A 25,262-nucleotide genomic window follows, 5' to 3' on the forward strand; every position below is an offset into this window, starting at 1 on the left:
AACTTCTCAAAGTATATTCGTTCATATATGTGGTGACAGTGCCCTTCTTTTCTTGTCAGTACCATCAGTTGCACTTTAAATAGTCCATTCGCATTCCAGAATTTGTACAGCTCAAAGCCCTTGAGGCTTAAAAATAGCTTTGGAGAAATGCTTAAAGAGCAAATCTGCCCAGAACTTATCTCAACTACTTGATCAACTGCCTGAAATGGAATTTCAAGCCTCTCCTCTTAATCCCCTTATATGCAGAACACTAGACAGCATGGGGAGAATTAGTCATAAAACTTAATGTGCACAGTTGTTACAGTGCATCCAATCAGGAAGTCTTTTTGCTCCTTCCTGTCTCCAGTTAATCAAACCATCATTGATAGCTAATGAGTGTTTGCCTTTTCTTCAAAAAGCTAAAATTGATTGTAATTTAATTTTTATTTACAGTTCAATAAAAAAATATCATCAGGTTAAACCCAACAAAAATTTAAAGAACCTGCTTTACAATTTCAGCAGAAATCAGACTAGAGTGGGAAGGGGGGGAGAAAAGGAGAGGAAGGGACACAAGAAAGAGCAAAGAACAAGGAGCAGGCAGAAGTGAAGACTGAAGAACCCGAGAGAAAAAGGAAGAACAAGACAAAGCAACCACATGCCAGCTTTTTACCTTATCGCTGGGCTCTAGTTTCTTCCCTTTGAGATACCATTCCACTGGGATGTCCTCGTAAGAGAGCTCACAGTCGAAAGTGGCTGTTTCCCCTGCAGTCACTGTGACATCCTTCAGAGGCTTTAGAAGACCGATTATTCGTGCTTTGCGAGAGGAAGGAAACACCTTTGGATTACTCATTTTGTAACTCCAAAAGAATACATATAGACTCAGTTGTTCATCTGCACAGCTGCTTTCTTCAACAAGGAAAGAGACACAGGCCTGCCCACTAGTTTGGCTCCCATGTGAACATGGCCCCCCGGTGCTGAGGAGAGGAGAGCTGGAGGCCAGAGAGTGGGTATTTGTAGGGCCCTTTCGTTCTGTTCTACAAGGTCAGCGAGAAATTTGTGCTGTTGTCTCTCTGCCAGGCGTCAAGTTCCTTCCAAAATAACTACGACTCTGATTGGAAGAGGACGAGGGCCTCTCAATCACATACCCTGTCCATATCCATCAAACACTTTGCACCTTCCAAAAATGTTAGCCCAAGGCTCTCCGCCTCCCTTCTTTAGTCTGAAATGCCCACACAGCAAAATTTTCCTTTATAGTGCTACAGTTGTACAGACACTTGAAGGACGTGGTCTATAAGGGTTAGATTTCTGACTTAGATTTTTATTGTATGTCTATCTACTTTGAATGAAAGGATTACAAACTAGAAATATCTGACTTGCTTAATTGCCTTTTGTTTAAATGGCAAGGTCAATGATACGTGTGTATTAGGATGTCAAAGAAGTAAATACCAGAAAGCCAGTTTCGGTACCTTAAAAGTTCTTTCTAATTAAATAATCCTAATTAATTTCACTCACATTCATTTTCTGCAAAAATTCATACTGAAATTCAGCCGAAGCACATACTACTTACGTTTTACTCGGAGGTGGGCACTAGATTTCACATTGGCAGCTTGGAAATCCACAGCACCAGTCTGGTCCAGGCGACAGTTGTGCAAAATAAGCAAGCGCACTTTACCTTCTTCCTTGATCTCACACTCCTGTACCAAAGAGAAAAAAGGTTTTGTGGGAAATAGTTTTCATTGGGATTTTCTTTTGGAGGATATACTATCTTAAAGAAAGGAAAGCTACTAACAATTGTTGAGGAAACTTTATATAACTTTGAACTTTTGTGTGTGTGTGTGTGTGTGTGTGTGTGTGTGTGTGTGTGTGTAATAAAGCTTACAAGTACCATCATGAAAGCAATGTTTATTTTAGCTATACAATTCCGAACAACTGGCAGCATCACAGGATATTGACACCCTTCTACCCCTATACTGGAACAAAAATAATGCAAGTATGCCTGTCTGAGCCCAGTCATAGACCCTAATATTTCTTTGGCTTAAGGTCAGATAGAGAACCTGATATGTTTTAAATGCCCCGCATGCACTCTGACTTTTGTCCTTTTCTATTTCACACAGCTTCTCTAGGGGTTGACAAGTTCAGAAATAGCCTTACAGGTGTTTGGAGTAGTGCCTCTCCCTTGAGTTTCCAGTTGGCATGGATGTCATCTTCAGAGATTTCAGTTTCAAAACGGGCTGTCTCAGTCTCCATCACCTCTACACTGTACAGGGGTCGCAACAGTTTAATTTCCCGATCTAAAAAAGTAAAGGGTCAGCATGTATCATTAGCTGTAGACAGACATAATCCCAACAATTTCAAGAGTGAAACTCATGGAAATTTCCTTACCCTCAATATCAAGCTTTCCTGAGGTCTTATCTGTTCCACAGTCACAGGTGTACTGTCCAATATCTGATTTCAAGGCTTTCTTTAGGATTAGCAGGCGCTTCTTGCCATCCGCCTTAATAATGACATTTTTAGATGGCTTTATTTCCTGTCCATCCTTAAACCATTTCACTGGGGCATCTGCTTTGCTGATTTCACACTGTAGAATCACTTCATCTTTCTCTACGGCGGTATAATCTTGAAGCTTTCCTGTAAAGTATGGATCTCCCTCTACAAGTAAAATATAAGTGAAAAAAATTTCATTAACCATCTAGAGAAATGACAATCTCTTGAAAAGTTTAAGAGGCAGCTCATGGAGTTCTGGGCATATGTTAAAATTGTACCAAAAGCTCACTCATTTATTATGTTCAAAGTTTTCTAAATATTAGAAAGGAAACAAATGCATATTTGTCAAGATCTAATATTATATTTTGAAGTATTTTATTAATAGCAGTTTGAAAGATACTATGAAATTTACCTTCAAATATAATTACATGTTCCTTCATCATTGGGCTAAATTTCTAACTTCTTAGCAAATCTATTATACTTTCAGATTCACATTATTAGTTTTTCTTAATATCAATTAATAACTTGCCTTTAACAGTTTCTCTATACCACCAAGTTTCAGGGGGTGCTGAAAAAATGTACACATGTAATACATGTTATCTATGTATTACTTTTCGAAGTTGAATTGAATTACGGTAACAATGTGTAGTATGACGTTTGCTCAATAGATGGCGTTAACCAAATGAATGCTAGCATCATTCATTGTATTACAATTTTAATACAGTTTTTACCTTTCTTAAAATGTGTATACATTTTTTGGCACCCTCTGTATGTTAGACATCATATATAATCTGCTTAATATTAAGTGGCTAAGAAAAACAATGAGGTTTATTATGTAAGTTCTGTGTTTTTTATTAGAAGCTTGAAAAAATATTTTTCTGAAATAATTTTGATAAAGCGAGGAGTTAGGAAGTATTTATGTTTCTATTTTAAACATGACAGGGCTCCATATAATCAAGAGTTTTCATTCTGATTTTAACTTGCTATTTTGTAAGCCTGAGTCTTCATTACTTTAAATCCTCATATTTTTAGGAAAAATATTTTAGAAATAAACCTGATAACATATGTGATAGTTTCTTCAGGACAGGGGCTGCTTGCATGCATTATAACAGTTGGAAGACTATTTTAAATAATACGTAGCCACAAATTTCTGCTGAATTTAGTGCAATAAAATTCAATTGAAAAAAGCACCTACCAAGTACAGTGAGTTTAGCTTCTGAACTTATCTCCATAGCTTCTACTTTAATTTGAGAAGTGTCATCAAGAGAGAGGTCTTTGAATGTGATTGAATGAGTTTTTCCTTCATCGTGCATTGAGACCACCTTGGTGGTATGCAAGCGCTGGTCATTCTTGAACCACCTAACTGGGATATTATCATGGGACAGTTCCACAGTAAACACAGCACTTTCCCTCTCTTTGGCTGTTACATCCTTGAGTGGAGTAAGGAATTTGAGCCGGATGCCTATCAAGAAAAAAAAGGAAGCTCATTAATTCTAGCCTTTTAAAGAGGAAATAGAAAAATAAATGCAAAGGAAAAATAATTTAAAGGTGGTCTATCTGATCAAAATATTTACCTTCAATGATCAGTTTGCCACTCGTGTGCTTATCTTCAGCTTCAAAGATGTATTTTGCTTCATCTTCAAAAGCAGCTGATTTGATCACCATTGAATGCTTAGTGCCATCCTTTATAAGCTCAAATCTGTCATCACCTGTGAGTTCCTGGGTTCCTTTCAGCCAACGGAAGGTTTTGGGCTCCCTGGATACTTCACACTCAAACTTAGCCTCATCTTTCTCAAAGACTTTCACATCACTGAGAGGTGTGATGAAGATAAGTGGCAATTCTGAAAAACAAAAAAAAAAGGATGGTGTGGATGAAGCCATTGTGAAAACTGATGGTATGGATGGAAGCATGGATCTTTCTGTGCTTCCATTCATGGCCCCTGATCAAGTCACAGGAGGTCTTGTAGAGGAAATACAAACAGGTGGTTGACAGACAGAGTGTACCTTTCACTTTCAGATTGGCTGCAGATTTCGCGTTGGCAGCCTGGAAAGACACCTCTCCTGTCATATCCAGCCGGCAGTTATAAAGGACCAGAGTATGCTTCTTCCCATCTTCAATGATTTCACAGTCCTGTTTGGAAAGAGAAAGAAAAATATCATTTCCGTAACTGGTTATTCTGACAAATCATCAAGCAATGTGATACCAGAAGGGCATCTTTCTTCACCCTAAACAACCCAGCAAGCCCCCTCCTGTGTGATCAGATACTCTTCACTTACAGGGGATGCAGTCAAAGGCTCTCCTTTTAACATCCACTGGCCATGAACATCTGGTTCAGAAAGTTCAATTTCAAAGCGAGCTGTTTCACCAACAAACAATTCTACTCCGTACAGAGATTTTTCCACTTTTATTAGTCGAGCTGAAATTATACCAAGTTTTGTTAGAATGACAGAACCAACAAACCGCATGTTCAAGTACGGCAAATTTACAATTTTTGAGCAACTCACCCTCCACAGTAACATCTGCTTTAGTCTTGTCTGTGCCACAGTCACATACATATTCGCCTTTATCTTTGAGTTCTGCCTTTTTGATTTTTAAGATGCGGCGTAGGCCATCAGACTTGATAGAATGTTTGGGTGAAGGGACGATCTCTTCGCCGTCTTTGAACCATTTCACGGGTACATCTTTGCTCACTTCACACTTCAGAATTATCTCATCCTTTTCGACTCCAGTTTTGTCATGTAATTTCACAGTGAAATAGGGATCGGCCTCTGTGAAAGACATTCATCAGATAATCAGAAGAATGTGAAAGTGAAAGTTCATGAAAGAGTTACAGGTTGCAAAATATTTAACTACTACCCACTCCCACCATCTAAAACCTGGCTTTGTAGTTATAGTTGGTCACATTTACCTAAGACCTTCAGGTGTGCTGTGGAGCTCAGGTCCTTAACCTGAGCTTTTATCTGGGAGATATCATCCAGTGTCACTTCTCTCATTTCCAGTTTGTGAGTTTTGCCCTCAGAGGAGATGAGTACAGTTCTGCTTGTGTGGAGTTTGGCATCATTTTTGAACCAGACTACATGCATTTTTTCATGAGAAAGTTCACAAACAAAAGTTGCTGTTTCTCCTTCTTTCACTGTTTGATCTTCCAGAGGTGATATGAATTTCAATCTTATACCTGTAATGCAAGCAATACGCTCAGGAAAGAAATTTACCTTGAGAAATATTGTACTCTGATTTGCCTGCGTAAAAAGAATTACACATGGCATTTATTTACTCATGTTTTCAAATGGAGCTACTCTCTGTTAAAAAAAAATTTAAGTTTTTTTGTTTGTTTGTTTGTTTGTTTTGGGTTTTTTTTTTGGTGGCAATATAAAAGTAAAACAGTGGTGCCAATTGTCACTTAGAGCTATTAGGACTTGGTGTTCTATCTTTAAAGTCATATATTTGTGTGCCTAAATATGGGATGTTATAGCCAGATCTCATCAGCTCTTACCTGTAACAAATAACTGTGCTGAGGTCTTCTTGCCCTCCACCTCAGCAGTATAGAATCCTTCGTCATCAAAATGAGAATCATTGATAACAAGAATGTGTTTCTTTCCATCAGCAATAATGTCAAACTTGTCAGATGCCTTGATTATATCAGGTCCTTTAGACCATATAACATTTGCCTCTCGAGTGAGGGCACATTCAAATCGAGCCTGTCGTCTTTCTGGAACAGTGACATCCTTCAGGGGCACAGCAAAGTCAAGTTCGATTTCTGAAAATCAAACAGTAAGAATGAGGTTTATCAGGGTGCAAAGGGACATCAAATGAAGTCGAGCCCATGCCTTGCTTTCTAACAGCCCCGTACCTTTTACTGTCAGAATGGCGGTTGTAACTGCGTTAAGTGCCTGGTAAAGGACTTCCCCAGCTTGGTCCAGTTTGACTTTGTGCAAAGTTAAGAAACGTTTTCCACCTTCTGCTTTGATTTCACAAGTCTGAGAAACAATAGTTTGAGTTAGCATTTAAATGAGATAAAATTCCCTAGATGAGAAAAGTTTCAGATACAGGTTTCTATAGATTTTTAAAAATTACTACTAATAAAAGTAAGTAAAAACATCTTGTCATGAAATTTCTTTTTAAATGATTGAGCAATCTACAAATAGTGCATCAAATGTCTTCCCCTCTTTGAGACTTAAGAAGCCTGAAATAACTCCATCATTAAGGAACCAAATCTGAATGTCAAACCTGAATATAGGATGCAGTTATTTTATATGACTAACAACTTAAAATGGAAAATTACTCACAGGTGAGGGCCTTAGAAGTTCTCCTTTCAGTTTCCACTGTCCAGGAATGTCTGCCTCTGAGATTTCCGCATCAAAGCTTGCACTTTCTTTTTCATAAATGGTAACATCCTCTATTGGTTTAAGCAATTCAACTTCACGTTCTGTATTGGGCAAGGATGAAAATCCACAATGCTTTAAATAGTCTAACAGTGCTTTGCTTTCATGATTTTTTGCTGTTTTTTTTTTTTTTTTTTGCCTTATGTACGCACAAACTTATCTTTTAGAATAAAAGGTAAAATTTTTATACCTCCAAGTGTCAGCTTTGCAGGGTATCTTTTCCCTTCAATTTCCACTGCATATTCATCAATATCTTCTGGCACAGCATTCTTAATTTTGAGAAATAGCTGATTTCCTTCTTTTACTATCTCAGTCTTGTCATTTGGTTCCAAGGGGATTTCATCATATCCTTTGAACCACTTAATGTTTGGAGTATCCTTTGCTATCTGACAGGTGAAAACAGCTGTCCCCTTGGGTTTCACATGTTGATCTCGTAAGGGTTTCACCAGCCAGTCTCTAATGACTTCTGTATGAAAGTGAGGTCAGAAAAACAATTATGACCTGAATAGCCAATATAAGTAACTTCCTTCGTCCATTTCAAAAATAGAAAAAAATTCTAAAAACTGGACATAATTAATCTGCTATGAGATATTGATATTCACCCTCTCAGATAAGGCACAAGACTACCGATTTTTATACTGGGAAATAAAATTCTCTCTCCCATTTTCTCAGTATAATAATAAGCAGAACAAAATATTCCAGAAAAGTACTAACCTACTACTTTTACACAAGATGAACATTCCAGGTTGTTGGCGTTTTCCACAGTAACTGTGTATGTTCCTGCGTCGAAGTCATCTGTATCGTTGATGGTGAGGGCGCGCATCAAGCCAATAACCCCAGGCACAATTTTGCCAGGTTTCTCCACCACAATCTTCCCATCCTTCCTCCAGACCACATCACGCTCTTTGTTTAACTCACAACTCAGGTACAATGGCTGTCCTTTGATCACTGTGACTTCCTCTTCAAGTGTTTTTACAAAACGCACAGGAAGTTCTGTGAAGAATTTCAGTATTAAAAATCTGCAAACACTTTTCAATACACACAATATTTTCAATGAAATAAAACTTAGAAATGTGAAGTTTTGTCTAAAATTACAATAAAAATTACTACTGAAGTTTATCGCATTAAAGTTGAATATGGACCAGCTTCAGAAGCCTGGAAATTACCTTCTACAATCAGTTTAGCCGTGGAGGTCTTTTCTTTATTTCCCAAGCGTAAAACACAGGTATATTCTCCAGCGTCAGAAAGTTGAACATCAATGATATGCAGCTTTCTGTCTTTACCATCAGCGATGAATCTGTGCTTTGGGCTTTCTCGGATATTGCTACCATCTTTCATCCAGCTGGTAATTGCAGTAGAGGGGGATACTAAGCATTCAAAGATTGCAGAAGAACCAACTGACTCTGCTTCAGTCAAGACGATGTCTTTGATTTCTTTCACAAACTTCAGGGGCACAGCCTTTAGCTGGTAGGTGAATGGGGCTTCATCAGGAGGTTTCTCCCCACCACTTCCTGGTCTTAACTTTTTCCTTTCAGCTTCTATCGGTGAAGGAGTCTTTTTGGCTACACCTAATTCAAAAGAAATTAAAAGTTGATTTGGCATTTCCATAAAGGTCAGAAAGTGCATACTTGGTTGCCTGCAGGATAAAACTAGTGATAGTGCAACTAGAAGACAAGAACAGAAAATGAAACACCAGGCAATTGAAGGGTCAATTGAAATTATACTGCCTTCTTCCAGACAGGAATATGAGATGGAATAAGGAATCCATGAATAATAAGTGCTCTTCATTTTCTCAAGTTTTTAAACCCAAACATAAAATGTCCTGATTAATGTCTAATTATTTTATCTGTCATGAATAAATATCATATATATGAAGAATGAAGCTAAAAACTTATAAGATTCATTATGCTAATATACAGAGGGTGTCAAAAAATGTATACACCTTTTAAGAAAAAAATGTATTAAAATTGTAATACTCTATACATACTGGTAACAAAAGAGGAATACAAGTCATGTTTGACTTCTGCAATTACAAGAGGTGCTCAAAGTGTCCAGACACTTCTGATTATGGCAAACTACTGCTTGAGCAATGTTGACCAAAGTGTTAACATCTCTTAAAAATATGTATACATTTTTTGCCATGTATATCTTTCTTGAATAATATTAGAGGTGTATTACTTGAAATAACAGAAGACATACTAGTTTTAGTAGAATTAATTAGGAATAGCAAAGGTTGTTACACATTTTGAATTTTCCCCTCTTGAATGTGAAGTTACCCTTGAACGTAAAGTGTCCCATAGTGAATGGTTACTACTGACATACAGGGGAAGGATCCCACCTTTGATGGGATCTTACCTTTGATGGGACCTTTCGGCTTGGCAGCCTCCTCTTTAGGAGCTTTAGCTTCTGAAATAAAAAGAAAACAGCATTTAAACAACTTTTTCACTTATTTCATACTTAGTAAATCATGCAAGGCAAGTCATGTTATTTACTGTAAGTATTGAGAAATTGGTTTTATTTATATGATTTCTATGGAGAATGGATATTTCTAATAAATATTTTTGATATTTTCAAGAAGGCATATTCTGAGAATGATAGGATGAAGCTAAATTGCCAACATATTTAGGATTATAACATATTTTCAAGTGCCTTAATTATTCTCTCATTTCTGGAAGGCACACTCTTTTTGTCTTGTGAGGAAGAGTTTTACTCTTGCCTGGCTATGCAAAGTATTTTATATGTTTATGTATGTGTTGGTTATGTCAACCAAGGAAGTAAGTTTTTATCAACAAGGAATTAGTGTAAGCAAAAAGAAAATGGCACAGAAGTTACCAAAAACCTTCCTTTTTAAAATTGGGCAGACAAATTCAGGCAAGACTATGGAAAAAGTCTTGCCTATGTGTTACACATATATGGATTCCTTTGAAAATTTCCCTTAATTAGACAATAAACTAAAGTAGAAGCAAGGCAGTGCCTACACTTCGAGCTTAATTCAACTGTTAATGCAGAAGCAGTATAAACTGTAGAACTAGTTTTGTAGTTTCAACCCCTGGGGATGAGAGAAAAGCTTTATTTTTACACATGAATTAGCTCAATGGCAGTTATCATCCTTTTCTGAACTAATAAAAGGTGTCACGTAGAAATGATAAAAGTTTAAAAGTAAGAATAATGCCCACACCATAATATCAGTGACAAACTATATTAACATAAATATTAAAATTACACTATAGCCAAAGAATATAATATATTGTCTCATGTCATTAAACACAATAAAGAGCCAAATATTTCTAAAGGTTCTGATGCACCAGGCATTGTGGTGTTTCACAGATATTTAACAGCCACAATAATCCTATGAGGCAGATATAATTATTAGTCTGATTTTACAGACGAGGACATTAAAATTTGAAGAGATTAAGTAACTATGCAAAGATCTAATAGTTACGACGTGTATTTATCAATGATGGATACACATCAAATCATTTTTGGTTTTGAGATTATCATCTTAAGTGGTGAACTACAAACAGCACCTTAAGTTTGTACCTGAAATTGTTATACCACTTAGTACATGTAAGAAAATTATTATTGATCTAAATTCTTATACAGATTTAAAGGCTGAACTATGCAGTCTTTGTTTTTTATTGTGGTAAAATACACCTAACATAAAATTTATTATTTTAATGATTTTTAGGATGCAATTCAGTTGCATTAAGTACATTCACAATGTTATACAACAATTATCACTATCCATTTCCAGAACTTTTTCATTTTCCCAATACTCAGCCTTATTAAAAAATGAAAAATGAGTCCTACAGGACACATGGGAAATCTGAAGCACTGTGGGATTCCTGTACACACGTCCTGAGAGAGTGTCAGTCTGTCTCCTTAGGTTTCATCAGCGCTGAACACATTCATTACTTACTATCAAAAGTATATCAAGAAATAGTGCATCATAGGAGTGTACACTCCAATCAAAATAAAATATTCACTCATTGGATGAGAGATTAGGTTGGTAAAGGATACCAGATGAAGAAAATTTAATCAAGAATTATAAACCCCCACAGTCGAAATGATATCTAGTTTCAACATATGAGGAGTTAAATTTTATTCAAGTATGAATACTTTTATTAAGCCATCAAAACAAACAAGCAAAAAGAACACTTCAGAATAAATACCTGCTTTCTTTCCAACTACTGGTACTGTCACAGGGGCAGCGATGGGGGTTGGAGCAGGCTCCACAGCAGGTGGTTTGATTGTTTTCACTTCTGCAGAGAGATGTCCGTTGAATTGATGTATATATTTGTCATTTCCTAGAACCTATTTTTGTGGCCTGTTTGCCTCTTCTGATGTAATTTTAAAATCTTCAAATAACTAGTTCTTCAGAGAATAATATATTCTGACTATAATATAACCTATATATAATATAATAATATATTCTAATTTATTTAATGTTACATTAAATAAAATACAACAATATATTAGGACATTAGAAATTATTTGCTACATACTGACTTTTTCTTATAAACTGTACATTATTTGTGCAAAGCATGAAGGAATATGCTGTTGACATTGAACATAAGCTTACTTACCTGGTTCAGGCTTTGGTTTTGGTTCAGGAAGAGGTATTGCTGGTTTTATCTCAGGCACTAAAATAATCACAGTAATAAGGAAGTTATTACAGTATTTTTGAAGTTTTTCACAAAGGCAAACCAAAATTGGGCATACTTAATACATCTTGGAAGATATTGGGATGCATACAAATATAGCTATCAAATCAAGTATTTGATCTAGTTTATTTGCATTTTCAACAAAATATTCAGAAAATATAGTAAAGCAATTATATTGTTTCTGATGTTATTTATCTCACTGACCATCAATACATGTTTTTCCTAGTGTTTAAAACTTAATAATTTATTTAACAAATTGGTGGTCATTAGCCAATGATTATTGCACATGAGCGTGAAATGGTAAAGAAAATTAAGCTGACGAGATTAAGGTCATGTGTTCCACTCTTAATCCCTGTGTAATGATATATTAAATGATGTATATTTGCATGAGACAACTAAGAAAGTGCCAGTTAAGTTTGTACCTTTTTCTTGTTCAGGAACTTTCCTTTCCCTTTTTGTAACAGTAGCTGGAGGTGCTTCAACTTCTTCAACAGCTTTTGGAGGTGGTTCTGGCACTTTAAGATAATAAGATTATTTTCTAGTGTTACTTTAAGATTTGAATATTTAGAAAATAACTGATATAAAATAATTAGAGCAAACAATTTATTTTTCAAAGGCTCAATTGATAGCTTTAAAAACACCCCCTATATTCTATCAGCTAATTTCTATTTCTCTTCTTGACTCTGCCTTAATTTATTTTTCTTTTCCTTATTCCATCTACTTCTCCCCTAACCTCATTAGCTCTTCCTTTTTAAATTACTTCCATAATAGTTCCTAATAAATAAACCCTTTGATAATAGGCTAATGACAAAAATCAACACACTTAAAAGCACCCAAATTGTATGAAACATTTGCTGACATCATCCCAAGAAGTTATTCTGCAGCCAACTTGATTATTTCACAATCATTTCTACCAAAAGAACTTAAATGGCAAAGTAATAATAATAAAGTGCAGGGAGATACATGAATGGATTTGAGAATTACTATGAAAGCATTTCAACAGAAAGTAGACAATGGAAAACACAGATGAAATATGAAGCTATGTTTCTATTTAACTCCACTTATGTTTACAAGATAAACCTTTTGTTAAATGTCCATTTTGTTAAAAGATAATTTCACAAATTGTTACTGAGATTCCTACCTGCAGGTTTTTTAATTTTTTCTACTTTTTTAGGTTCTACTTTAGGTTCTTCTTCTTCAGATCTCTTTCTTAAAACTTAAAAGACAAAAACGTTTATATGTAAACCAAGACAAACAAATGAAGATGTCGCATATACTTGACAAACGCAAATAAGGTACAAAGCGAAGAAAATGAGAAACATGCGACCTCGTGCACTGGGAAATTAGCATTTACACTAAAAACTTTTTAAAAAATTTATTCAGACTGTTAATTTAAAATAGCACACAAATCACTTTATATCTATATACATAGTCTATTCAAAGACAAGTATGTGGCAATAATGACCCAAACACAAAATGAGTAATTTGAAAAGCAACAATTTCTAATCGTAATTCATGTTGTGATTTAATGAGCAGTATTTCAATAAGTATAAAGTTTACTGAAATGGACATATTTAAAGAAATGTAACCTAGAGATCAGTAATTGAATGTGAAGACAAAGTCAGAACTTGATTCTTCATTTGAATATCTTCTTCTAATTCTTTAATATCTTATAAGCAGAAAGATAAAATCTTATTGATTTTATCTAGATAATCCAGATAAAATACTAAAAAGAAATGTTCAGTTTTTTTTTAAAAAAGTTATTTGTTAGTTCTGATGATGCTGTGCTGTAGTTTGAAACTGAATACTGAATTTAGGCTTAGTTTGGTATAATTTAGAGTATTAAACAGGTTTACTTTATTTTACTACATAATTTGATCATGGTAATGACAGCTATTTTCATTGTTATTAGTTTAGAATATTATCTATTTAGTTGTGTCCATTAAGAAAAATTTAAAATACTGTGAACATTTACAAAATTTCTGTCGTTTTAAAAAGAATGAAAATGATAACTATATTTTTCAATGCCACAACAAATGAATTTTGATAAATAGGGAATCTAATTAAAAGAAAGCCAAAGGACAGAAATATTTTGTGAGCTTTCAGGTTTACTTTTTGTATACTCAAATCTGATGTAACGGTTGAAAAATACTATACCGCTTTTGAGAACAACTTCTTCCTTTGGTTGAGGTTTAGGTTCAGGAAGTAATTTGCGAACTTTCTTTTCACCTCCAGGCACTTAAAAGAATATGATTTCAAATTTTGAAGTGAATTCATACAAAAACTAAATTTCAACAATAAAATGTCTCTTTTAAAACTAGTTAACTACAGTGCATAAGCAATAATTTTTGTTGCATATAAATATCACAGAACTTAAAAGCAAACAATACACTTCAAGTTATTTCCTCTGCAAAAGTCCATATAACCTTGTGATGAAATTCGATTGCATTAATTATAGGCAAATATATTCACCTTAAGTGAATGTATAGAAGATGTTGTTCCATATTAACTTTATGAATCTTTCATCAAATACAGGGTTCTCGACAGTGTCTTTGCCTCAATCTGCAATTGCAGATTGAGGCAAATCTATATTGGTGTCTCCTCTACCATTAATTACATTAAAATGATATTGGTAGGTGTTAATGTCATTATTCAATCTTCTCTACTGACAAGAGAAGAAAGCCAAGGGATCTGGTTTATGACCTTGATGTTGGGAAAGGGCCATATCTCATTTTCTTAACAGAAGAGAAGTATCCTTTCTTAAGGTCTCCTTTTTGAAATAATATTAACTTAAAATTATGGACCTATAGAATTTGAAGGGTGGTGTCGAAGCTTATTTTTAACGAATAAAACAATGTTCTTGAATTTAGACTAAAAGGGATGAAAGAAATTTTAAATTAATTCCCTCTTGCATCTTTAGTGAACATCAGTCGCAGTATGTACTGTTATGATTTGAGTAGCCTCCCATTACTACTATAGCCCTCATGGATTTGAATGGAAACAAAAAAAAAACCAGAAACACTTGGTGATAATTCATCCACTTTACCTCTCTATTGATGTCAATTAAAATCTAATTTAAAACATTATTTATTTGTAACATATAATATATTTGTTCACTCATATGCCATCTGAATTTCTTAGATATTTCTGTAGAGTTTCCCATTTTGTGCTTTAAACAAGATATTTACAATTCATTAAGTAGTATTTTAATGTGATAAAGATAACCTTGCATTACTCTTACTTCAAAGTTTAAAAATACGAAAGGTAAATGTGTAAATATTTCATTTTAAATAGTTTTTTTCTGTCAAGTGTTTTAAGTAAAATTTCACAAATGTTAATTTTTTTAATCCATTATAAATCGTGCTAGCCTTCAATACTATTTTAGAGGTACCAATATTCTTAATGTATAACTATTTTCATTGATCAGACCTGGAGAGATGACCACACATCTAGTTAACGTAAGTTAGGATGGCATAATATCTTTTATTTATATAATGGGCATAGGGAAATATATCCGTGTATTTGTTTTTCCGTATTATTTTATTTTTAAGATCTTATTGAAAGTTAAGATTCAGGTGCAGAACACACCATTGTAGCTATTATTTTTAAAGTCAATATATGTTATTTCATGTCATTTTAAAGTTTACGAGTGGCTTTGTAATAATCCTTTACTAGTTAATATCTTTAGTAACATTATTTTGTAATCTCCATTTTATAAATCAGGAAATGCATATTCAGATGGGTGATTTTCCAAAATTCCAGAGCAAATCAAGAGCAGATTCAATTTCTGGGTCTGGATGTGTTGATTACTTAAACAGAAAACTGCTGTTACCCACTATATTTACTAGAAAAACTAAAATTTTATTTTAAGTAGATGTTTTCTAGATTTTATGATTCATTTATTTTTCTTCAGGGTCTAAATTTAGGTAGTAAGAAACTCTGTTCAAAGATAAATAAATTTTGAAAAGTGACTTGAAGTGATAATCAAATTTCTCTAAAACATAAAATCTTTACACCTGAAAAAATATCTTGGAGTCACTGAGAAGAAAGCTGCAGAAAAGCCACGAGAAAAATACCTATGAATCATCTTAATACATAGAAAGGGGACATGACTTATTTTTAGTGCTTATAACACTGGCTAAAATACTGTTGTACAGATGAAATTCCAAAGCTTTCTATTACTAGCTTTCAGCACTTTAACCTGAGACTTATCCTGATATTAATGCAAGAAGACATATGTAGATGAGACACAAATAAGCAATATCTATCCATATAATGCATGAAATTGATGAGAGACAAAGGAAGCAACATTCATTAACTAGGACCATAAAAGCGACAAAAAAATACAAGAAATGAATGAGACTATTGTGATTATTTTAAAACATTTTTGTTTTGTTTAAAGAGAACATTCTGTAAGGCAAGAGAGCAAGGAGTCAGATGAAGGGATACTGCATATGAACGCATTTTCCAGACTGAAATACCTTTGAGAGGTGTAAGCTCCACTTTTTCTGGAACCTCGGGTTTTTCTGGAACTTTCTTCTTTGGAACAGCTTTAAAGAATATGAACTTGCTTTTATTATTTGTACATTTAGACTAGACTGAAGCAAATTATTAAATACCTGCTCCAAGAATCAAAACCAAGCATTGCTTATAACCGAAAAGCATTAATAACAGCCAAGAACAGCCACCACCAAAGAGCGTATAAAAAGCATTCAAACCATGAAAACAGATTGCAGATTTACTCTAAAGTTGAGTAGTAAAGTAAAGTCTGGCTGAGAAGGAAGATGATTTTTGTTTTTTCCAGGAAAAAGAAACTTTCCTTTGAGTGTAAACTTTACATTAAGGGGAATGTATTTAAGTGTGTGTTCTCATGGAGTATCAACACAGAGGTAGCCGTTTAAGAAGTGCTTACTTTTTCCATGTCTGACTTAAAACGCTGAGAGTTCCCCCTACTGGCCAGGAGGGTTGTAGAGGAGCAAGAATCACTAGAAGTAAAGTCTATGTGTAGATTCTGGCTTCGTACACGTGCTCACCTAAGATTATACCTAGATAATTTTAGATCGGGAAATCTCATGACACCACCAATAAAACAACATTTTATTAACATAAAAAAGAATAATGCGCTTTTTCCAGTTTATTTCAGTTTTTAAAGATGTTATTTAAAATTAAGTAATATTGTATCAATTCAAAGAAAAATCTAAATGGGAAAAGAATGAAGGGAAGTTTAACAATAGGAAGAGATGCTGGATATCAAATGTATCCATGAAAGCTCTGGCTATATTGAGGACAACCTCAGAACAACTGGGCTTTAATTAAGTTGCAGAAGAAAAAAAAGTGGGGAAGCTATGACAGGTCATTCATATACTTTCTTGTATATGAGCACATATCAGCTATTGGATGCCGTAATATGTTACTTACAGTATATTTGAAAGCACATGAAATTCCTTAAGAACAACGTTTTGGCTTCTGTATCAATTTGTTACTGTAACATTAAAAATCTCTTGCAAAGTTTTCTTATACATTCCACATGCATGAGATCCCAAAGATATGCATAGCAATCAGGCTGCAAAATCAGAAAACTTTCTTCTCACTTTGCCTAAGAAAGTTAGTTGGATAGATGTCTGGGCTGAAGCTAACAGCGATGCACTTTCTGACATTTGAGGCAGCAGGCATGGCCTGACAAGGCATTCTGAGCAGCAGCACAGGTCTCTATGCAATTCAAAAAGCCCGATCATGTCTGAAAGCACACACTTTTAAAAGTAATTCGTTTCTTGCAAGCACCATTTTCAGACGACTGGATAGCAGGTTAATAAAACGTTGGAAATGGCATTTTATACCTTTAAGTTGAAATGCTTTCTCCCTCACGTCTTCCTTAGGTGGAGCGGGAGGAGGAGCTGGGGGCTTTGGTTTGAATTTCGGTTTCTCAACAATCTTCTCAGGTTCAGGTTCTTGAAAGAATATTTCAGGAGTGTTAGTGTATGTATATATTAAGTAGTATGTGGATATACACTATATTAAGTAGAAATTTAAATATATATGAAGTAAAAAGTTTTCTTTTTTGGATACATTGTATTAGTGTCCAACATAAAACATAAAAATATCAACATGGTACACAGATGGTGAGAAATATAGCAAAGGCACTAATAAAAACAACAAAGGAAGCATCCATGTAAGCCACATCGACATACGATAAAGTACATGGACACATACAAAGTACATGGATACATAAGAATTGAATGTACACTTAAAACACTATCTTACGTACAGATGGAGAGACCTATTATACATGTAGAACAACATAAAACATATATATACATATATATATGAAGATGAAGAATGTGGTGAAGATGTAAGTCCAATTAATTGAATACCTTGTACTGGTATTTCTTCTAGCTCTGGTTCAGGTTCAGGTGCTTCAGGCTCAATATACTTTTCAATTTCACGTTCTTTAAAGAATGTTGACAAAGGATGTGAGATTGTACTATAAGGTTCCTCATAAAGACCCACACAAATTTCACATAGATATAAAGATTACAGTCACAAAGATGAAAAGATACAATTCATGCAAATTCACTTATATAGAAAAAAGAGATAAGATTTCTATTTTCTTATACTTCAACTTTCAATTAACTACTTTTCAATGTACGCTGATGGCAAATGAGATGACTTTTAAAATTTGATACTGGGTTACCATTTGAATATCCAATGTAATTCTTCCATTTTTACTTCAGTAAACTGTATCTTGTGGTATTTATAATTACCATTAAGAACAATCAAATTAATGACCCAAATTCTACTTCAAAAGAAGAATAACTATTTGAAAAATGAAGCAATCAAACATGTGCTGGAATGCTTTTGTATATGATGTCAAGAAGGAGTGTCACCCTATAAATACTTTTGTATTTTTAACAGAAGTTTTCAAGAGTTTTACCGAAGAATTATATTTTAATATATATACCTTCAACAGGGGGAGTCACTTTTCTACCAATGGTTATGGATGCTTTTTCTTCATATATTATTTCCTCAGGAGACTCTTCAACTTAAAAAACACAGTATTTTATTTTAGACTATATTTGTAATAGAATACTGCAACTGCTAAATTGCAACCTATCAACTTAGTTACCCTCTAGAACATATTCTTTAAATGACCCCAAAATACCAATAACTTCACTTCTTAAGACAGACAGGAGATAAATACATAAGACCCATTTACAACTAGAGCAAGATGATGAAGACGACTGTCATCTTTCCAAGATTTATAAAGCAGCCATGTACCTTGGACAGGTGGAGCTTCTGGCTCTTCAGGGAGAGGAGTGGACACTTTCTTTTCTGGGATGACTTCCTTGGGCATTTCAGGCACTTTAAAGATATTGATTTTTGTTTACTATTAAGAATTTAGAAGATGTGCAAGATTCTGTGAAGAACAGGCAAATAATACAGAGGGAAGAACTTTATCTTACAAGACTTTGTGGGGAAAATGGTTTTGGAGCATGGCACCCTTTTGGACATCTGAATTTTATAAGTAAGTCTTCTCAGCCTTTTCCATTTGCTTCTCTTCTTCTGTGTACCCATAAAGGTAGGTGTTCTCCACTGGCCTAACTTTGATGCATTTAACAATTGACTCCACATTCTTTGAACAATCACTCGGGTACTCTGAACTCTTATTTCCATGTGGATACTTTTAGATCTACACCACCAGCCCTGATCTCTTTCCTAAGCCCAGATGCATATTCCCAACTTCCATACTTAAAAGTGAAAAATATATTCACTGTCTTCTTTCTAATACCAGCTCAGGGACCCAATGAACCATCCTCATAGCCATCTAGTTTCAACCCTTACAATCATCTTGGGCTCCATTTCCCCAACTGCTTTGATATTAAACTCTATTTCTATCTCCCTCAAATCCAGTCTCCTTTTTCCACTTCTAGCACCACTGATCTTGTCTAACTCTTAATGACCTTAAATTACTGCAATGGCTCTTTATTATTATCACCATCTTCCAATAGCTTGGACTGCTGCCAGTTATCTTTCTGAAGCCCAATTCCTATTAATTTATACAACTGCTTCAAAACCTTTGAAGCTTCCTATTGCCTAAGAACAAAGTACACGCCTTATGCTGACATTCAGAGAACTCCAAAATATGACCTTACCTGTATATTCACACTTATCTTTCAATTGATCCATGCTCTAAATATACAAGCTTATTTGACAGCCCACAACCTTCCTAGACTCTTCTACCTCTGTGACTTTTGATGTAATATTCCTTTTACCTAGAATATCATTTCCTCAATTGCTACATGTAAAAATCCATCAAAACTTAAAATTATACTTCTTTCACACAACTTTCCCTAATGCCCCTGCCTAAAATTGATCTTTCGATGTTCTGTGTTTCTGTGGCCCTTTATACTCACTTTGTAGGTGTGATCACTTTCTGTCTCTATTAGAGTTATGCTGTACTTTCTTTCTTCTCATCAGTCTTAAATTGCTTGAAGACAGGATCAGATCTTATCTTTCTTAATACAGTGTCTTGTTAATGGTAAACATTCAACAAAATATGCTGAATTCAGCTATTCTACACATTGAGTGAGAGGACATCTTTTTCCACCGCATGTGAACATGTCACGGCACAAATGAATCTCATTCAGTTTTTTTCTTCTACTTGTCTGTCTCATTTTCTCTCTTTGTCCGAATTATTTTCCTCTTTTTACTGTTAAATGTGGTTTTGCATAAACTTATACTTCAATACTTTTTCCTAAGAACTATTATTAAAATGCTCCGATAGTGTTCAGAGAAATACATATATATATATTTTCCATAGTAGTACCTTTTTCTGGCAAGACTTCTGGTTTTTTGGTAACAGGCACAGGTTCTTTCTTTACTGGAACAAGTTTCTTGGGCACCTCAGGCACTTTGAAGATATTAGTTTTATTTTGAAAAGAGTATTTAAAAACATTTAAAAGTGATAAGAACAAACAACCTATAGTTAATGGAGTAGCATTAAAATTAATTGAAACAAAATAAAGACATTTTTTGTTCCTAGTTATGCAATAATGAGGACAACTTATTGGATTCCACTTTATAGATAAGAATACTTTAAAAAAAAATTATGATGTCACGGATGACATGAATACCTTTAGCTGCAGGTGCTTCTGGCTTCTTAACAGTTGGGACTTTCTTTGGTGGGACAACTTTCTTTGTCATCTCTGGTACTTTAAAGATATTAGTAGCATTTAATAATATAAGGTTATAAGAGCAATATAGACATATTAATTTGACAAGTCTGTTCAACACTAAACATATAAATAACAGTTAAACACAATACAACACAATACATAGTAAGGGAAGTGTCATATTTTAGACAGCACACAAAAATGAAGTAAATATTGATTTATTTTACTATAAGTACCTTTAGGAGGTGGAGCTTCTGGTTTTTTGATGATAGGAACTTTCTTCTCTGGAACAATCTTTTTGGGCTCTTCAGGTACTTGAAAGATAGGAATTTCTTTTAGAATCAGATAATTACAATGGAAAGTTTAATACTAATAAATCAATAAAAAAAAACACATGGATTTCTTTGTTATACATATTGCAAAATTCTGGAGGACCAAAGTTTTATGTGTGCAAATGACTTTTGTTCTTGGCAATTAAGTCAAATTTCAAGCAGGAAAGTAAGAGACTGACATTTTATCTTAGAGAAGATATATCATAGACATAAAAATCAAATGATGTGCTTTCCCATTCAGTGGGTTCTGCCTTGTACCTGCTGGTGGGGCTTCTGGTTCTTCCTCTTCCACAACAGGAACTGGCGCTTCCTCTTCAGGAACAATTTCCTTGGGTTCTTCATATACTTTAAAGATATAGTTAAATTTAATTCAATGTATAGAACAATATTTTAAAATGCACAAAACATTAAACACAATAAATAATCTTGATTTCTTCACTCGTTTCAATGAATATCTTCTCTTATTTTTGCTAAGATGAAATCTTACTTAGTTTGCAGTGATTTCTGTTTCTGTTGATTTAAATGCTTGGAAAGACTTTTGGTGTTTAATGTCTTCCATAGTCATTAGTTCTTCCGTCCTACTTTCTATGTACATTAGAGTGCTTTGCTGAATACAGCTTATGGTGCCCTATGTAGATGCCACTGACTGGTATCCCAAAATAGATTTGAGATTGGAGTTAATTAAGAACAATGAAGACAAGTAATTAAAGGACAGAAAATGACCAAGAAATAGTGGAATTAGAAGAAAAAAGAAAAGGAACAGACTTAAATTAGAAATTGTGACAAGTGGCAAACTCATTTATGGTCTTATGTATACCTTCTGGAGGAGGAGACACCACTTTCTCAGGAACAGGAACAGCTGGTTTCTCTTCTAAGACAGGTTTCTTTGGCACCTCTGGCACTTTAAAGATATTAGTTAGTTTTACTTCTGGGTAGTTGAAAGAACATGAAATTTATACCACATCTAGTTCAAATAACCTAAGGACAGATCCAAGAACAAAATTCACAGTAAGGCCAATGACCTGTTCTTGGATCCACACAGTAGGGAGGAAAATAAGGCCTCTTACTATCAAATCCACATTAGTAAACTCTTGCAGTGCTCGTAGTAGATGCACTAGTTTTTTTTTTTTTAATCAAGAATGTTAATTAAAACATTTAAACCCTAAACATACAGAATACCAGGTTTTAACAGCGGTGAATATAAGAGATTCGACAAACAAAAGGGTTTCCTATAATACATGACTTTTGAGACTGAGATTGAGCACTTTTCTGCAGCATCTCATTAGTGACATATACCTTTAGCTGGTGGGACTTCTGGCTTTTTGGGAACAGAGACTTTCTTTTCTGGAACAACTTCTTTTGGAACTTCAGGCACTTTAAAGATATTAGTATTTTAACATTATGAAGAATCGATAGTCAACATTCATCACATTTACATAGAACAAAACACTTTTTAAGACTTGGAGGCTGTATCCACCTCCATCAGATGGTGGACAGTGACATGTACCTTTAGCAGGTGGGATTTCTGGTTTCTTGAGAACCACTAGAGGCACTTTCTTTTCATAAACAACTTCTTTGGGCACCTTGGGCACTTTAAAAGATATTAGTAGTTTTTAGCTCATAGTTTCAATGACATATGGAAATCATTAAGTAGAACAGTGGAACATAACGTTTTAAAGACAGACATTTTTCTGTAGGAAGTTAGTGGCAGTGAAAAATACCTTTCACTGGTGGTGGTTCAGGTTTTTTAGCAATGATCGCTGGTGGTTTCTTTTCTGGGACAGGTTTCTTAGGTGGCACAGTCACTAAAGATATTAGAATTTATGTTTTAGAATCAGTGAAGATGAATGACAAACAAGACAAACTCTCACAACGTCCAGAGTTTTCAGGGCAAGAAAGATGAAGTATTGGCCAAGGCAACTGAGAAGCTGGTCAAGTACCTTTTGGAGGGGCTGTGGGCTCTGGTTCTTCCACAACTTCAGGTGGAAGCTCTTCCAGGACAATTTCTTCAGGCTCCTCATACACTTTAAAGACACAAACTCATTTCAACGCTAGAATTGACTAAAGTATATGAAATATTTTTGCAAAAAGATGTTTACAAGAGAAAGAAGAGAGTTTTTCTTTTTAAAAATACTAGTTCAGATAGTTTCATTATTACCTTCAGGAGGAGGACTTTCCAGTTTGGGAGGTATAGCTTCAGGCACCTTCTTTTCTGGGACAACTGCCTTTGGCACCTCGGGTGCTTTAAAGATATTAGTATTTTCATGATTAGACAGAGTAAAGACAAACAAACAGTATCAACGACAGTGACATGGGGGTGACTACCTTTGGCTGGCGGAACTTCAGGCTTTTTAGGAGGTGCCACAGTCATTTTCTTTTCAGGGACAACTTCTTTGGGAGGTTCAGGCACTTAAAAGATATTAGTAAAATTACGTTTAGGAGTTAAAAGGCCACTGGAAGAAAATCTTTTCAAGAGTAGAAGTGTTATTATCTCATTAAGTCTAAGATGAATGACAAATACCTGTAACAGGTGGGACTTCTGGCTTTTTAGGAGGGACCACTGGTGCTTTCTTTTCAGGGACAATTTCTTGAGGAACCTCAGGCACTTAAAAGATATTAGTAATTTTACACTTAGGTTAACGAGATCAACGGACTAAAAACATTTCCAAGAACAGAAGCTTATGTCTTGTTAAGCCTAGGATCTGTGACAAATACCTGTAACAGGTGGGACTTCTGGCTTTTTAGGAGGTGCTACAAGCACTTTCTTTTCAGGGACAACTTCTTTGGGAGCCTCTGGCACTTAAAAGATATTAGTAAAATTATATTTAGAAATTATGAAGACCACTGGAGCAAAATATTTCAAGAGCAGAGGAGTTATGCCTCATTAAAACCTAAGATCAGTGACAAATACCTTTAACAGGTGGGACTTCTGGCTTTTTAGGAGGTACCACAGGCACTTTCTTTTCAGGGACAACTTCTTCGGGAGTCTCAGGCACTTAAAAGATATTAGTAAAATTACATTTGGAGTTAGGAGACCACTGGAACAAAATATTTTCAAGAAGCAGAAGAGTTACATCCTCTTAAGTATAAGGTGAGTGACAAATACCTATAACAGGTGGGACTTGTGGCTTTTTAGGAGGCTCCACTGATGCTTTCTTTTCGGGGACAATTTCTTGAGGAACTTCAGGCACTTAAAAGATATTAGTAATTTTATACTTAGGTTAACGAGATCAATGGACTGAAAATATTTCCAAGAGCAGAAGCTTGTGTCTTGTTGAGCCTAGGATCTGTGACAAATACCTGTAACAGGTGGGACTTCTGGCTTTTTAGGAGGTACCACACGCACTTTCTTTTCAGGGACAACTTCTTTGAGAGCCTCAGGCACTTGAAAGATATTAGTAAAATTACCTTTGGTAGTTATGACACTGCTAGAACAAAATATTTTCAAGAGTAGAAGAGTTATATCTTGTTAAGTCTAATGTGAGTGAGAAGTACCTGTAACAGGTGGGACTTCTGTTTTTTTAGGAGTCTCTACTGATGCTTTCTTCACAAGGACAATTTCTTGAGGAACTTCAGGCACTTAAAAGATATTAGTAGTTTTACACTTAGGTTAATGAAATCAATGGATTAAACATATTTCTAAGAGCAAAGAGGTATTTATTTATTTATTTATTTATTCTGTAGAATAAGGACAGGTGTGAAAAATACCTGAAACTGGTGGGGCTTCTGTTTTTTTTGGCAATGCCTGGGGAACTTTCTTTTCTGGAACAACTTCTTCAGGAACTTCAGGCACTTGAAAGATATTAGTAGTTTTATATTTAAGTTAATAAAGAGCGATGGACGTACACTGTTTTCAACAGCAGAGGAGATAGTGCTTTTGTAGAATGAGGTCAGGGCTGACATGTACCTGTGACAGGTGGTGGGGCTTCTGGTTTTTTGGGCAGTGCCTTGGGAACTTTCTTTTCTGGGACAACTTCTTCAGGAGTTTCAGACACTTGAAAGATATTAGTAGTTTTACAATTAAGTTAATGTAGAGCAATAGACTGAAATTATTCTTAAAAATTGAAGAGTTATTTCTTCTGCAAAATGAAGTTCGGGCTAATATATACCTGTGACAGGTGGGGTTTCTGGTCTTTTGGTCCGTGCTTTGGGAGTTATCTTTTCTGGGACAACTTCTTGAGCAGCTTTGGGCACTTCAAAGATATTAGTATTTTTAGAATTTATGAATAGTGAAGGCATGTGCTACAATA

General features: G+C 34.8%; 1 protein-coding gene across 1 annotated transcript in view; it reads right to left on the reverse strand.

The window, feature by feature from the left end:
- Positions 1-25,262, reverse strand: part of TTN (titin) — a 272,150-nt gene that overhangs the window by 101,413 nt on the left and 145,475 nt on the right. The window contains exons 124-150 of the mRNA XM_081051210.1: positions 21,830-21,913; positions 21,271-21,357; positions 20,917-20,994; positions 17,348-17,458; positions 15,992-16,060; positions 13,668-13,748; positions 12,652-12,726; positions 11,933-12,025; positions 11,433-11,489; positions 11,019-11,108; positions 9,202-9,252; positions 8,013-8,414; positions 7,561-7,839; positions 7,037-7,312; positions 6,751-6,890; positions 6,315-6,441; positions 5,958-6,221; positions 5,373-5,639; positions 4,969-5,232; positions 4,741-4,880; positions 4,468-4,594; positions 4,038-4,304; positions 3,659-3,925; positions 2,362-2,628; positions 2,131-2,270; positions 1,547-1,673; positions 650-792 (exon numbers count right to left, since the gene is read on the reverse strand). Coding sequence (XP_080907336.1) covers positions 650-792; positions 1,547-1,673; positions 2,131-2,270; positions 2,362-2,628; positions 3,659-3,925; positions 4,038-4,304; positions 4,468-4,594; positions 4,741-4,880; positions 4,969-5,232; positions 5,373-5,639; positions 5,958-6,221; positions 6,315-6,441; positions 6,751-6,890; positions 7,037-7,312; positions 7,561-7,839; positions 8,013-8,414; positions 9,202-9,252; positions 11,019-11,108; positions 11,433-11,489; positions 11,933-12,025; positions 12,652-12,726; positions 13,668-13,748; positions 15,992-16,060; positions 17,348-17,458; positions 20,917-20,994; positions 21,271-21,357; positions 21,830-21,913 — 4,373 coding nt within the window. The remainder of the gene's footprint in view (positions 1-649; positions 793-1,546; positions 1,674-2,130; positions 2,271-2,361; positions 2,629-3,658; positions 3,926-4,037; positions 4,305-4,467; positions 4,595-4,740; positions 4,881-4,968; positions 5,233-5,372; positions 5,640-5,957; positions 6,222-6,314; positions 6,442-6,750; positions 6,891-7,036; positions 7,313-7,560; positions 7,840-8,012; positions 8,415-9,201; positions 9,253-11,018; positions 11,109-11,432; positions 11,490-11,932; positions 12,026-12,651; positions 12,727-13,667; positions 13,749-15,991; positions 16,061-17,347; positions 17,459-20,916; positions 20,995-21,270; positions 21,358-21,829; positions 21,914-25,262) is intronic.

Source organism: Rhinolophus hipposideros, assembly GCF_964194185.1.
Source record: "Rhinolophus hipposideros genome assembly, chromosome: 6".
Lineage (NCBI taxonomy): Eukaryota > Metazoa > Chordata > Mammalia > Chiroptera > Rhinolophidae > Rhinolophus > Rhinolophus hipposideros.